The following is a 14494-nucleotide window of genomic DNA, read 5'->3' as shown; positions in this document are numbered from 1 at the left end:
CGCACTAGGAAGTAAGATAGCAAACTGTTTACAACGGGTATAGCTTAACACAAATCACACTTTGTCCAATGTTGTCTTTGTTGTTGTATTAACATTGTTAACACAACGTTCCTTTTCACTGAGCCACGTCTAAAGACAATTTCCCTGTCAATGATGATGGACAATACAGATAAAGGAATCTGGATAGAATTGTCAAAGTCCCATCTTCTAACATAGATGAAATAGAACAGAACATAGTTGCAGTCATCTCAGTCAGTGCGTGGAACAGGTTTCAGCCATGTTGAGGTGCATGGCTAGAGTGAGTTAACGACAGCTCTGCAGTGTGCAACAGCCTGCTGCCGGCCGCGCGGCGGCGGCGGTCCGTACCTGTGCGTTGACGAGCTGCTGCCGGTCGTGCGGCGGTCCGTACCTGTGCGTTGACGAGCTGCTGCCGGTTGTGCACCAGACCCCAGGGGGCCACGCCCACGGCCACCACCTTCTTCTGGGACAGGGAGGGGGCCGCCGCCGCGTGGTCCCGGACCGCCTCCCCCACGCAGCGACCCACCCCCTCCCTCAGCCCGCCCGTCAGGATCCACGCCCCTGAGAGTGTGTGTGTGTGAGGGTGTGTGTGTGTGTGTGTGTGTGTGTGTGTGTGAGGGTGTTTGTGTGTGTGTGTGTGTGTGTGTGTGTGTGTGTGTGTGTGTGTGTGTGAGGGTGTTTGTGTGTGTGTGTGTGTGTGTGTGTGTGTGTGTGTGTGTGTGTGTGTGTGTGTGTGTGTGTGAGGGTGTGTGTGTGTGTGTGTGTGTGTGTGAGGGTGTGTGTGTGTGTGTGTGTGTGTGTGTGTGTGTGTGTGTGTGTGTGTGTGAGTGTGTGTGTGTGTGTGTGTGTGTGTGTGAGGGTGTGTGTGTGTGTGTGTGTGTGTGTGTGTGTGAGGGAGAAAGAGAGAGAAATGCCTTAGCAGCAATCAAATTAAGTCAACTAGCGTGTAGAAAGTGCAGATAGTCAGCATAAGCTTTATTTGTGTGACAAATTCATCAGTGAACAATTGGGCAACACATACACTGAACACTTGGGAAGCGCAGACTTAAAGGTCATTGTCCTCATATCTGTTTTATGCACACATATTTTTCTTAATGACTTATTTTGATGAGAACATTCGAGTATAACTCCCTGCATCTTCAAACCTAATGTCAGGATGTGTTCAAGTCTGCGCTACATTTTGGCTGTGAGGCTTTGCTCCGTGTTGAAGAACATGACGTGCTGTTCCAAATGTCAGACGTGCCACCCACTGCATCAGGAGGTTGTAAAACGCTGGCGCAAATCATTTGAGCCCTAAGGGCAAGCTTGCAAGAATGCTTGTGTGTAAACACGACACATGGATTCAATCCGTCAACACATCCCCATCGCTACACTACAGAGGTCGGCGCTTCGAACAACTCTGTGAATCCTGTGAGGGAAACACGTATGAAGGTTAAAAAAGGAAATGAAAAATGTAGGATGAGTGAAGGGACTTCCCATCTCCTCGTCCATTTCCATTTAGCAGACGCTTTTTATCCAAAGCAACTTACAATAAGTACGTTTTTCAGAAGAAAGAGGGACAACAATATATCGCTGTCAGTACAGTAAGGATGTTCATAGAACAAGTGCTGAGCCCTTACAGTAGCTAGGTTAGACCATTTCCTGTATACACCAAAGACACAAAGAGAGCAAGGATACGATGCTAAACAAAGTACTACTTTTAAGTTCAAGGGCGTACAACACACAATAACTGCATTCATTAACTCCCAGGACGTACAACCTAGACTAAGTGCGTACATTGAGTGCAGTAAGTGACGAGAGGGGTGTTTTGAGGAGAGTGAGGGAGGAGAACGGGCAGGGTGGGGGGGTAAGGAGTCTATGCAGAGTGCAGGCGAACTCTGGACAAGTGGGTCAACTAGCGTACAGAAAACACAGACAGTCTGCTAGGGCTGGGCGATTAATCGGATTTCAATCTCGATTTCGATTTTAGCGTCAAACGATCACAAAATGAATTGAATAGAGTTTTTTTTTTAAAAAGCATGTTTTTTTTTGTGTTTTATAGAAAGTGCAGCTGGATACTTATCTTTTTTTTGTTTTTTTTAGATTTGAACATTTTCTTTTTGATCCTTTTGTGTATTTCTTTAAGTTCTCAGTTACTACGGGTTTATCGGAGAGACATGCTGAATAAATACATCACGTGTTCAAACTCAAAAACAATTGTTAGAATAATCGTGATTTCAATATCGACCAAAATAACCGTGATTCTGATTCCTCGGGTCACCGAGCGGTGGCCCTACGGCCCGCCCACCTGCCGGCCCACCTGCCCTACGGCCGGCCCACCTGCCCTACGGCCGGCCCACCTGCCCGCCTCACCTGTGCTCTGCGCCGCCCTCACCAGCCCGTTCCTCATCACCTCCCGCACCCAGGGCTTCACCTTCTCCTGGCCCTCGCCCCCGACCACCGAGACCACCAGGTTGGGGGAGGGCACCCCCCAGTGGGCAGTCATCAGGGTGAACACGATCTGGGGCGGCGTGTCGCGGGACAGCCGCAGGAACTGGAGTGGGGAGAGAGAGAGAGAGAGAGAGGCGTAAGGGATGAGAGGAGGACACCCTGACTGGGGGGAGAGAGAGAGAGAGAGGCGTAAGGGACGAGAGGAGGACGCCCTGACTGGGGGGAGAGAGAGAGAGAGGGACGAGAGGAGGACGCCCTGACTGGGGGGAGAGAGAGAGAGAGAGAGAGGCGTAAGGGACGAGAGGAGGACGCCCTGACTGGGGGGAGAGAGAGAGAGAGAGAGAGAGAGAGAGAGAGGCGTAAGGGATGAGAGGAGGACACCCTGACTGGGGGGAGAGAGAGAGAGAGAGGCGTAAGGGACGAGAGGAGGACGCCCTGACTGGAGAGAGAGAGAGAGAGAGAGGCGTAAGGGACAAGAGGAGGACGCCCTGACTGGGGGGAGAGAGAGAGAGAGGCGTAAGGGACGAGAGGAGGACGCCCTGACTGGGGGGAGAGAGAGAGAGAGAGAGAGAGAGAGAGAGAGAGGGACGAGAGGAGGACGCCCTGACTGGAGAGAGAGAGAGAGAGAGAGAGAGAGAGAGAGAGAGAGAGAGAGAGAGAGAGAGGGACGAGAGGAGGACGCCCTGACTGGAGAGAGAGAGAGAGAGAGGGACGAGAGGAGGACGCCCTGACTGGGGAGAGAGAGAGAGAGAGGCGTAAGGGACGAGAGGAGGACGCCCTGACTGGGGGGAGAGAGAGAGAGAGAGGCGTAAGGGACGAGAGGACGCCCTGACTGGGGGGAGAGAGAGAGAGAGAGCGTGAGGGACGAGAGGAGGACGCCCTGACTGCTCTGTTCGACTGAAGAGCTTCTCAAACTGAAGGAGGACGGGGTAATGGTCACGATGTACAATACCTCTCTCCCTAAATCCATACCAGTAAGGTGTAGGAAGTTGCAAAGCGTGTGAAAGGGTTGGTTCCCATGACCGACTGATCACAAAGCTTCATTAAAAGTCTATGCATCATACTTGGTTTTGTTCAAATTATGCAGAGTATGGCAATTGGTTGTTGGCTAAATTCATTTATATTGTCCAAAGTACTTGATAACACTATGTCGATGCTGAGATATTGATGTCTTTGCATTTTTAAATAGTTGTTATTAAGACAGAAACAATAGCTGAAGATTAAAGTTTAATAAATACAAATTTTTATTTTCAACTAGAGTGAAAAATTAAATGTAATCATGCGATTGAGTCTACAAAATGAGCCTATTTCGTAGTCAGGGCATCAGATCTGGCGATATCACACCCTCTAAAAGTCATCCATTGAAATGAACAGAAAGAAACGCATTTATTCCAAAACACTTTAATCATGAAAACAACGAAGCAAAAAACACAGGATTTGAAATGAATAAAAAACAGACCCATAACAATTAGCTAAAACTACAATCCGGGTTTGTGTCAGCGGTCGGTGCGTCCAAAGCCGACCGCCGCCTCAAAGTCCTTGAAGCTGATGTGACCGTCCGAGTCGTGGTCGGCGTGACGGAAGGCCTCTGAGGCGGTCCTCTGGGGCAGGAGAGGAGCCACCGTCCTGAACGCTGCCTCAAAGTCCTCCTCTTTGAGGAACCCCCGGCGGTGCGCGTCGAAGGCGCCAAACACCCGCCGCGCCCTAACGTACGAGTCCGGCTCCTCCTCGGACAGCTTCGCCTTCATCAGAGTCTCAAACATTTGGAGGGTGAGAGCCCGCTCTCGCCCGTCTCCCATGAGCCTGTCGGTCTCCGACTTGGAAGGCTTGTAGCCGAACAGCATCACCACGGCAACCTTCAGGTCCTCCCTGGTCAACAGGCCATCCTGGTCTTCGTCACAGAGCTCAAACACGGTAGCGATCCTGAATCGGTCTGCGCCGCCTCCTGCTCTGCCTGCTGGTCTGTTGAGAGCAGAGGCCATCGCTGCAGAAATACATAAACAGAGGTTGAAGAACAACAAAACAAGGGCCGTTGCGAACTTTGAGCTCGCAAGAAAGCCAAGAAACGGATGAAAGATTGGTCAACGGTTAAGGCTTTACCTTGGTCTATAAATGCTTGATGTCTCGAATAGACAAAAAAAATTAATAATTACATTCATGAGAAGGTGTGCATTGATGGCAGAAGGAACATGTGAACCTCAAGTCAGCCGCACTAACTTATCTGAAGAGTCTCCTAGGATGGAACACGTTTATGTCCCCAGGGGAATGACATTTGTATAATACTGTTAATCCTGCTTGAATGTCACGTTGTTGTCAAACAGGGTGCAGAGTGCAGACTACTTGGCAGTTGATACTTGTCGGTAGTACTACTAATAATTACTCGAGGAATGAATGACCCATTGAATTTAGAAGCTAATTCCACCTCAGAATAGTCAATAACAACATGCTAGCGAAAACCCTTGACAACTGGAATCTGGAAACTGGAAAAGCGAAACAACACTGATGACTAGTAATAGACATAGAGTCTCCCTCTCAACTTTAAAGTAGGATACTTATTAAATATCATAGCATTTCATTAAATGCGATAAAAGGTAAAAGCACTACTTACTGCCTTCTCCAAGTCGCGGAACACAACATTGAGCTGGATTGGCTGACGGCAACAGGCATTGGAGAGAGCTCTGCGGTGGACTTGAAAACGCGGCACGGATCTTCTGATTACGGAGGAGCATGGAAATCACGACATGGATCTGGTCCGATTGCGGTGACGCTTGGACAACAGGGCATATGTTTGACCTTTTAAAAATAAAAATGTTCAACATAGCATTATTATTAGCCATTAGATGGTGACCAGATTTAAGAAATTAAAAACAGGGACATATGTAGTTTGCCATTCCATATAGCAACAAAATATATGCGTTTATTTCTGAAATAAAAAAAGGGGGAAATATTAATATTTTGTCTGTTCATATCATGGTCAATTTTATCATATATATATCATATCTAAAACCCATAGAATGTTTTACTGCAGTAAAGGCTTAGGCAGTATTCTACTACATGATTAATGGTTTATCATGATTTATTTTAAGCTTTGGTAATAGCTCAATCAAATAGGTTATCATCCTATATTGTCTTGATAGGCAAATGTTTAATATCATTCATGGTATAAAGTCAATCAATAGAACGGTTGCGCCACCGACTATGAAATAGACACAAGAATCAAAAACCTGTCTAAAAATGAATAGGCACGCATGAGCAAGGTAGAACCTTTTCTACAGTGGCGAATTGCATTCACATCACACAAAAAAGTATCAGGTTATCTCGTAATTATGACATAAAGATCTCATAATTATGAGAAAACATCTCATAATTACGAGATCTTTATGTCATAATTATGAGATAACTATCTCATAATTACGAGATCCTTATCTCCTAATTATCAGATAACTATTTCTTAATTATGAGAAAGATAAAGATCTCGTAATTATGAGATAATTATCTCGTAATTAGGACATAAAGATCTCGTAATTATGATATATTTTCTCATAATTATGAGATCTTTATGTCATAATTACGAGATAACCTGATTGTTTTTTGTGAATGAAATGCGCCACTGTACTTTTCAAAGTCTTTTAATATGTTTTTCAAACTCCTATATTATTTTTTAGAAAACATGAACACACACAACATTTTTCGGGGACAGGCCCCCAGAAATGGGTACTCTAACCCTAACCTACTTGTTCCCAAGCGTTCTCATACCCAATAATTCATCATTACTTCCCTGACCACTCATTTGTACTGCAAGCGTCTATAAATCACATGAATCATCACAAAAAAAAAATCTAAGAGGATATCAGACCTTACACATGGTCTATCCCCTTCACTCAGGGGAACCTCTTTTGGAGTTATAACACTTTAATGTTAAAGCAGGCCTAGTACAGAAGATTGACAGGTTTTACAGGTGCATCAGATAACAACTGGCTCCGTGCAAGGCAAATCAATAACAGGAGTAAAGTACTACAGTTCGCTAGGGCCAGTGCCTGAGGAAAGGGTCAAAGAACAAAAACAATATGCTCTAAATACTCTCCCCTCACCCAAAGCGGATGAGAACTAAACCTAACTCTCTGCTCAGCCGGCCGGCCCAACTGTGAGTTTGACTATGATCTAATCTGAATCATGAGGTGGCATTCTAATTATTCTTCAGCAGGATCCGCTTTCTGACAGCTCACAAGCAGACCATGTGATGCATGAGCTTGTGTGAGAGTGAGAGGGAGAGCGAGTGAGAGAGCGAGGGAGTGAGAGTGAGAGGGAGAGCGAGAGAGAGAGAGAGAGAGAGAGAGCCAGAGCGTTTGTTGCACAACATAGCGTTGGAGATGTACAGAGCTGGGTAAACACACCACTGATCCTAGAGACTTAAAACGGCAACGAGTCTGCTTGTTGACTTACATGCCCACATACACCGTGTCGTTATGATCATCAGAGTTCAGCTCAAGTCTGTCATGTTTATTATTTGTCTATGGGCTTTTGTTGGGCCCATGGCTTCTTGGGCGTATCATAGCTTAGTGCACCACGTCAACTTTGGTGAGTTTCCAGCTCTAAACTCTTAATTCTCAAGTTGTCTTGCCAACTTCTTGCTTTAAGGTTTCAACTATGTTCTGCTAACATTCTGCTATCTGCTACTACTGTCTTCTCCACAAGTAGAATCTTTTGGAAGAAGGCTAGGGAGATTCTCCTCTATGCTTTGGAATCCCCAAAATCTGATGATGGCCGTGCTAAATTTAGGACGGGATGGGAAACAACGCACCGTACTTCCCTATTTTACTGTAGCCAGCCCAACTCAACTCAGCTGAGCAATGACTCACGCTGAGCTCTGGCTCCCCTACAGTACACACCAACGAAGCCAACGGACATACTTTAGTTCAGTTTAGGGTCAGAGCCAGAACAACTCAATCGTGCACAACTCTGTTCAGTGAGAACTTAACAGTCAGAGGACTGTGTCTTCAACCTGCCATACCATTATATTTAAACCAATGTATTTAGCAATACTTAAAAATTGCTTAAAGGACTAGTTGTCTTGTGTCTTTCTGTTGTACTGGTTACTAAAATATAGTGAAAGTAAGGCTGGGTTTCAAGCAGGGAAACATGATATCCTGCGACCAGTGCAGGTTGACAAAATAGATGAAAAACCTCTCAGGGGTGAACCTCATTACCTTCACTATGCAATCAGAAACACAAGCAGTAAGATGAAGCCTGAAACCTCTGTTTTGTGACAATAGAAGCTTCTCCCATATTGTCCAGTCCACAACACTGAGTTGTAGCATATGCCGACTACTGCTATTCACAGATACCAGTCGAACCTGCTAAGGTTAACAATTACCTTTTTCAATATTGATTGGGTTGTGGGCCACAAAAGCTTTATGCAACCTGCAGTGTGAAGAATATTAACTTTATAGATATTTGAAACTGTTAACTGCAGAGAACTGCAGAAGGCCTAAAGGTCTGGTATAAAAGGTTAGGTTAGGTTAAGTTGAAAACCGTGTAGGGGGTATGCTGCTTTAAAGTAGTATACATTGTAAAATATATTTGTATTGGTGCACGATGGATCCCAGGCCCCATTTTACGTTTTTGTATAGTAAAATAGTAAAAAATATTAGTTGAATTCCCATGACAACCAATCATGGGTTCTGTATCCCAATCACTGCATATACAATTTCTGCAATGTCCCTAAAGAAGATAACAGTAATTCAGTAAGATAACTTTATTTCTGTTTATAAGCAAGATCTTTATCCAACATGAAAAAACGTCCTTCCAGAACTGTGTTCTAGAATGCACTGGCTGATCTAACTCTTCCATCTGAATCACGAGCACTCTATAACAGGGCTGTTGTCACAAAGGGACGGTCTAAATTGTGTCACTCGTGTGGCATGTGCACCATAGTATCATACTGCCAAATGTCTGGCTAGCTATCGCAATTAATAATAAACCCGGTTATGCATGTCGTTATAACACATTCAATTCATTTATTTAATTATTTAATTCACCATTGACAGAATGTTCTCTCCTGATGTCAAGAGGAGGTAGCAAAAGTAATTCTGGGCAATGTAGTTATAACGCACACTAGAGCAGGCCAGGGGTAGCCTGACCAAAAAGCCAGTAGCAGATTGCAAATAAAGATAGTCGATTTGAATAAGTACAACTGGTATCCCGAGGCACTGCCACTACACTCTATGCCCGGGCGTCCTGCCGTAGCATACACTGTGTCAACTGAACTCCACAGTTGGAACCCCAAAAGAGGCTCTTGCTGATTAAGGCACTGTGTTTGTGTCACATCAATGCATGGGTTCTTAGGAAGTGTTCGGATGGATATGGGAGGTACGGAACCTGGGGGTCCACTCAGAGACAGAGGCGGACTTTAAGCTTCCTTTCATCTCGCTGACTGACGAATCGAACAGCAGGTCGGGCCCGTTTTGTCTTTGCCACTCAGAGCGTGTGGGTGGCTTGGGAGGGGGCTCGTGGCCTAAAGTTAGCGGGGGGTGGGGATACGTTGTGAAGGGGGCATCGCTTCGGAGCGGACAGCTCAATCGGAGGAAACAGATGCAGCTGTAGGAATTGAGCATAATGAGGAAGACAACGCATAGATATACTGATGTTATTTGGTGCTCTCTCTCTCTCTCTCTCTGGTTGGGGCCATGTTCGTACAGTCACTGATCGGGCGACGGTGTTCTGCCAACGTTCATCCCCGTCATTTGGTTCTGGGATGTGGTTTTAGCGGTGTTTGCTTGAAAGTTTCATTCAGGAAGTTTCCACTTCCTAAATGAAAGGCATTGTTGTTGCTTGAGCCTGGCTCATTTCTAAGCCAGGGAGCAGCACTGATCTACACTAGGCCTGGGCGATTAATCTAATTTTGATCGCGATTTCGATTTTAGCGTCAAACGATAACAAAATTATTATTAATTTTTTTTACATGTAATGTTTTATAGAAAGGGCAGAACAGCTGGATACACATCTGTATATTATTTTAGATTGAAACATTTTCCTTTTGACCATTTTCTGCATCTTTTTAAGGCGAAATTTCAACAAGTTACAACGTTTTTTTTGGGAGAGATATGCTGAATAAATACGACATGTTTTCAAACTCCAAAAAAATAATTTGAATAATCGTGATTTCAATATCGAACCAAAAGAATCGTGATTATGATTCACCATGATGACTCACGTGACTGTGGCGTCGGCCGGCCCCCGTGAACTCCACCTCTCCGAAGGCGTCGGTGGGGTACTCCGAGGAGTGCTGCCCGCTGTCCCATTGGCTGACGATGGCCGCGCCGAAGTAGTCCCCAGTGGCGTTGGAGCCGTGCGTCCCCCGGGGGCCGCCACACTGACACAGCGCTCCGTTACTGGGGGGGGGGGGGGACGACACGAGGACAGGTCAGCGATGATGACGAAAGGAGGAGCTCGTAGAAATGTCATGGTTATGCCGATAAGCATCAACCTGCAGCGGTGATTAAATACAGAAATACAATATACAGACAGACAGACAGACGGAGACACAGACAGACAGACAGACAGACAGACAGACAGACAGACAGACAGTCAGACAGACAGACAGACAGACAGACAGTCAGACAGACAGACAGACAGACAGACAGACAGACAGACAGACAGACAGACAGACAGACAGACAGAGAGTCTGTCCGGAGTAATGTGTTCAGATTGGGGTCTGTCTGTCTGTCTGTCTGTGTTTCTGTGTTTCTGTCTGTCTGTCTGTCTGTGCGTGCGTGTTTTTGTGTGTGTCTCTGTGTGCGTGCGTGCGTGTGTGCGTGTTTGTTGTCAGGAAGGGTGAAGAGTGCTGCGAATTCACAGTAACCAAATTAAAACAATGAAGGGAGTCACCTCGAAGGTCACACACACACACACACACACACACACACACACACACACACACACACACACACACACACACACACACACACACACACACACACACACACACACACACACACACACACACACACACACACACACACACACACACACACACACAGGTCAGTCAAATCGTGTACCAGGAAGGAGGACACGTGGGGAGCCAGATTCGAGACCTGGGACAGACGTCCAAACAAGGCTCTCACTCCAGAGCGAGAGCATGCGGTGTGTCAGTGTCTGTGTCCGACTGTGGGAATGTTTCTGATGGTATCTTTGCGTGTTTGTGCAGTCACTAAACTAGCTTATGTCTACATCTTCTGTGTGCTTTCCCCCCTTCTAATTTATTATTCCGTCTGCTTTAGCATGTTGTGGTGACTGAGAATGGACGTCTGGACTCTCCTTAGGGTTTACCGGCCAGCACCGAATCGCCAAAGTCTTTTATTACAACAAATTGATTTAAAATGATTTGCCTGTATGCGTCAATTATGTCACCCAATGCACTCAACAATCCCTGGAAGGGGGGAGCCCCACTCTGTGTTCCTTCTCAAGATCTCTCCCTTGCTCATTAAGGATGTTATCCTCGCCCTCTGGGGGGATAGGGGTTAGGGGTAGGGCTGCAGGATATATCGGCTATGTACGATATATCGATATAATTTCCAAGGGGATACAAGACTTGACAATATCGTTTATATCGATATGCGTTAAAATGGTCCGTTTCCCGCTCAAGCGTCTACAGCGCTTGCCTTGGAGACTGTGAGCGCGACCCCTCCCCCTCTCACTCTGTCTTTCCGAACGTGCCGTGTGCAAAGACGCCTCATTCCCACCCCCGCCGCCCCCTCACAACACAACAAGCATGGATGATACCCGTAAAGAAAACGAGACGGCGGCGGGAGACGAAAAGAGGAGAAAGAACGGCTCCATAATGTGGAAATAGTTTGGGTTTAAAAAAAACAGATGAGCAGCAGCTGCAGGTTACCTGTAGAGTGTAGCAAAACCGTTGCGACTAAAAGTTGGAAGCACGACAAATCTGTTCCACCATTTACAGCAGCGGCACAAAGTGCAGTATGAGGAATGCGTAAAACTCCGTGGCTGTGCTGCTGCATCACCGGCCGCGACAGTTTCTTCTGCCCCGAAACCAGGGCCGGCGATCGGCAAATGTGTTGGGGGCGCCCTCTGGTGACGCTCTTAATTAATTAATTAAAATATACGAAACAAGCGAAATGAAACCAAACATGTTCCCAAATGGAACGGAGAAGGGAGGGGGAGGGGGATTAAAGTTACGGCGCACTGAAACCCTCACCGTAGTACGCAGGACAATGCGACGAAGCCAATGCTCTTAATGGTAGCTAATGTGTGTAACCTACAGCTTTATATTGTTTTGCATAGGCGATTATTTTGTGAAGAAGGTGAAAAACGTCCCTTTTTTTTTTAACATGTTCATTGAATTCTGTTGAAAATAACGATACAAAATCACATGTTGCAGTCATATGGACCTATGTTTTAATATAAGTGCTTGCAACATCTCACATGTGGTTTTTGACTTACATAAAAAACATCTAACCCACTCTATAGAAAATATCGAGATATATATCGTATATCGCCATTCAGCCAAAAAATATCGGGATATCATATTTTGCCCATATCGTGCAGCCCTAGTTAGGGGGCTGTCATAAACGTACGACCTGTTAAGCCCTTTGAGACGGTGCCTCAGGGCTCATCAAGGGCTACACCAATCAGATCTAATTGAGCATAGTCACCTGTCGTCCTCGATGAAGGTGCTGCACACGCGCTTCTTGATGATCTTAGGAATCCAGCTCTGGGGTCACAGAGAAAAGAAGAAAGAGTTAAAAGGGTCAGGAGTATAGGCAACCACATGTTGTACAGTTGATAGTACATTTCAATATATGTCTGTGTGTATGCGCGCGTGTGCGTGTGCGTGTGCGTGTGTGTGTGTGTGTGTGTGTGTGTGTGTGTGTGCATGCCACGTTTACACGTAGCTGGCATTGCTGTCAATAAAGAAAGAAAGAAAGTAAGAAAGAAAGATCGTATCATCTGATTCAGGACTAGGTATTGGACCATATATTGTGTGTTTGAGTGAATGTGTGTATGCATAGGTGTGTTTGTGTTTGTGTTTGTGTGTGAGTGGGGTGGTTAAGGTGTCAGAGTAAAGAGAGACATAGAGGGGGAACAGAGCAGAAATGTCTGGAATGTAAAAACAGTTCAGGACTAGCCAAGATCTTGGGGGAAGACAGCGTCCTGCCTAGGGGGTAGGACCCAACCACCCCATGCACACAGGTGACCACATTCCACCTATTTAACGACCTTGCAGCGAACACACACAAGCCCCGTAGGAAATGCGTTTGGTAACCTGTACAACAGTGAGGATTCAAACGCATGGCGAAGGCTGTATAAATACTCATAGTCAGATCGCTGAGCACCAAAAAATAAAAAAGGGATGAACAGGATGGAAGGTTATGAGCCAACCGCATTTCAAAGTCATTGTTTGCTCATACACTTGTTGGAGCACAGGTAAGAATGATCCGTCACCTGTACGGGTGTATAATTAATTGAACCATATGGAAGACAAGACTTCACTTCACCATTAGTCTGCTCACTAACCAGAGAAGCCTTATCGAGGTTGGATCTGACAACTACAGACGTGTCTGATGAAATTGCTGTGTAGTTTGAAGGTCCGCCTCGAATTTGGGCTGATAATGCATGTTGTCTCAAACTTCCTTCAAAGAGGTCTAGCAGATGTTGAGGTTATGAATTCCGAGCAGGCCTAACCACTTATAGGTCTAAGTTGGCTTCAACGTTCTTTTAGACTGACCTCATTCCTATGCACGAAACTTTCCAAATACTATTGAAAGTACCAAGGAGATAATTTACAGCCACAAACAGTGATGGTAGGCCAAGTTAAAATAAGATCAGAAAAGATAAATCTAAGATAATGGCAATAACAAGCACAGCGTAGAAATTTACTGTTGCAGATAAAGACTCTACATCTAATTGCATTGAATATATCTAACGTGTTTGCCTGAGAACTATGCATATTATTTGATGACCGAAATATGGCATTGGCCCACTAAGTTCATACACATAGGGGTCTTTGGGATTCAACCAATAATAGCTAGACTCCGAGGGGAACTGCATTTCTGGAGTTGGTCATCGTCCTACAGCAGCAAAAATACAAGTTTGTCAGAAAGGCTGAACAAAGTGTGGGGGATCGAACATCACACGCACACAGCGAGATGCGATCGGGTTTCGCCGACACGCCCCAGACAGCGGTCACATCTGTGCGGATGGGTTTGCTGCATCGAAACGGCGACTCGTAACTCGTTACCTGCTGTGGGTAAAACCTCTGGCCATCCACAATAAGTTCAACCATCCACACCTTTCTCTCACGCTGGATAACGTAACAATAACGCAACTATTATCATAAACTATAAGTATCAGAGTAGGCCTATCCTGTTATTTTTTAATACATTGTTATAGAACTGTTAAAATGACCATAAAATACATAGATACCTGTGCTTTTTCAGATGTTCTAGTTTCCGCGTTAGCCCCGACTTCATTGTCTTTCCCGGACATCTCCATGGCGAACGTACTGCTTCGCAAGCGCTTCCTCAACTATCCCTGCCGGCTTTAGGCGTCCATGTTCGGCTTTGAAGTTGCCCGCTTTCCGTGTGAACTGTGCGCGAGACGCCTCGTCCCGCTCCAGTGTCAGGGGCTCCTCTGGGGAAACCTTCCTCCCTTCAACTCTTTACTTCGCCCCGCCCATCGAACGTCAATGAGAATCAGCTGTCCCAAACGGTCACGGAGCCAACATCAGCCATCAACCTCTAATCATAATGGATTTGCAGAGCATTGTACTAAGACCTATTAGCTCGGTCAACATGTTCATGTTGATTCGTGTCTTCTTGTTTTTGAACCCTTGGCAATAGTATTATCGTTGTGTATAAAGTGATCCACAATTAATAAATTAAGAAGATAGATCTTTGTTAAGACCTACTGTTGGCACATAATAACTTCTTCGCAAACATAGCATAGCTGACTTAGACTTATGACTTATAAAACGTTTGGGTATAAAAAATGTTACACGCAAATATTTTTGGGTGCATTTGGCAGG

General features: G+C 45.6%; 1 protein-coding gene across 1 annotated transcript in view; it reads right to left on the bottom strand.

Moving 5' to 3' along the window:
• trpm4a (transient receptor potential cation channel, subfamily M, member 4a) overlaps positions 1-14249 on the bottom strand; it is a 38722-nt gene extending 24473 nt beyond the window's left edge. The window contains exons 1-5 of the mRNA XM_056605056.1: positions 13894-14249; positions 12123-12181; positions 9662-9839; positions 2371-2551; positions 410-579 (exon numbers count right to left, since the gene is read on the bottom strand). Coding sequence (XP_056461031.1) covers positions 410-579; positions 2371-2551; positions 9662-9839; positions 12123-12181; positions 13894-13962 — 657 coding nt within the window. The 5' untranslated portion in view covers positions 13963-14249. The remainder of the gene's footprint in view (positions 1-409; positions 580-2370; positions 2552-9661; positions 9840-12122; positions 12182-13893) is intronic.
• Between the last annotated feature and the right edge of the window lie 245 nt (positions 14250-14494).

This window comes from Gadus chalcogrammus, chromosome 2 (assembly GCF_026213295.1).
Source record: "Gadus chalcogrammus isolate NIFS_2021 chromosome 2, NIFS_Gcha_1.0, whole genome shotgun sequence".
Taxonomy (NCBI): domain Eukaryota; kingdom Metazoa; phylum Chordata; class Actinopteri; order Gadiformes; family Gadidae; genus Gadus; species Gadus chalcogrammus.
The sequence above is the reverse complement of the archived record's forward strand: the minus strand, read 5'-3'. Positions and strand labels throughout refer to the sequence as shown.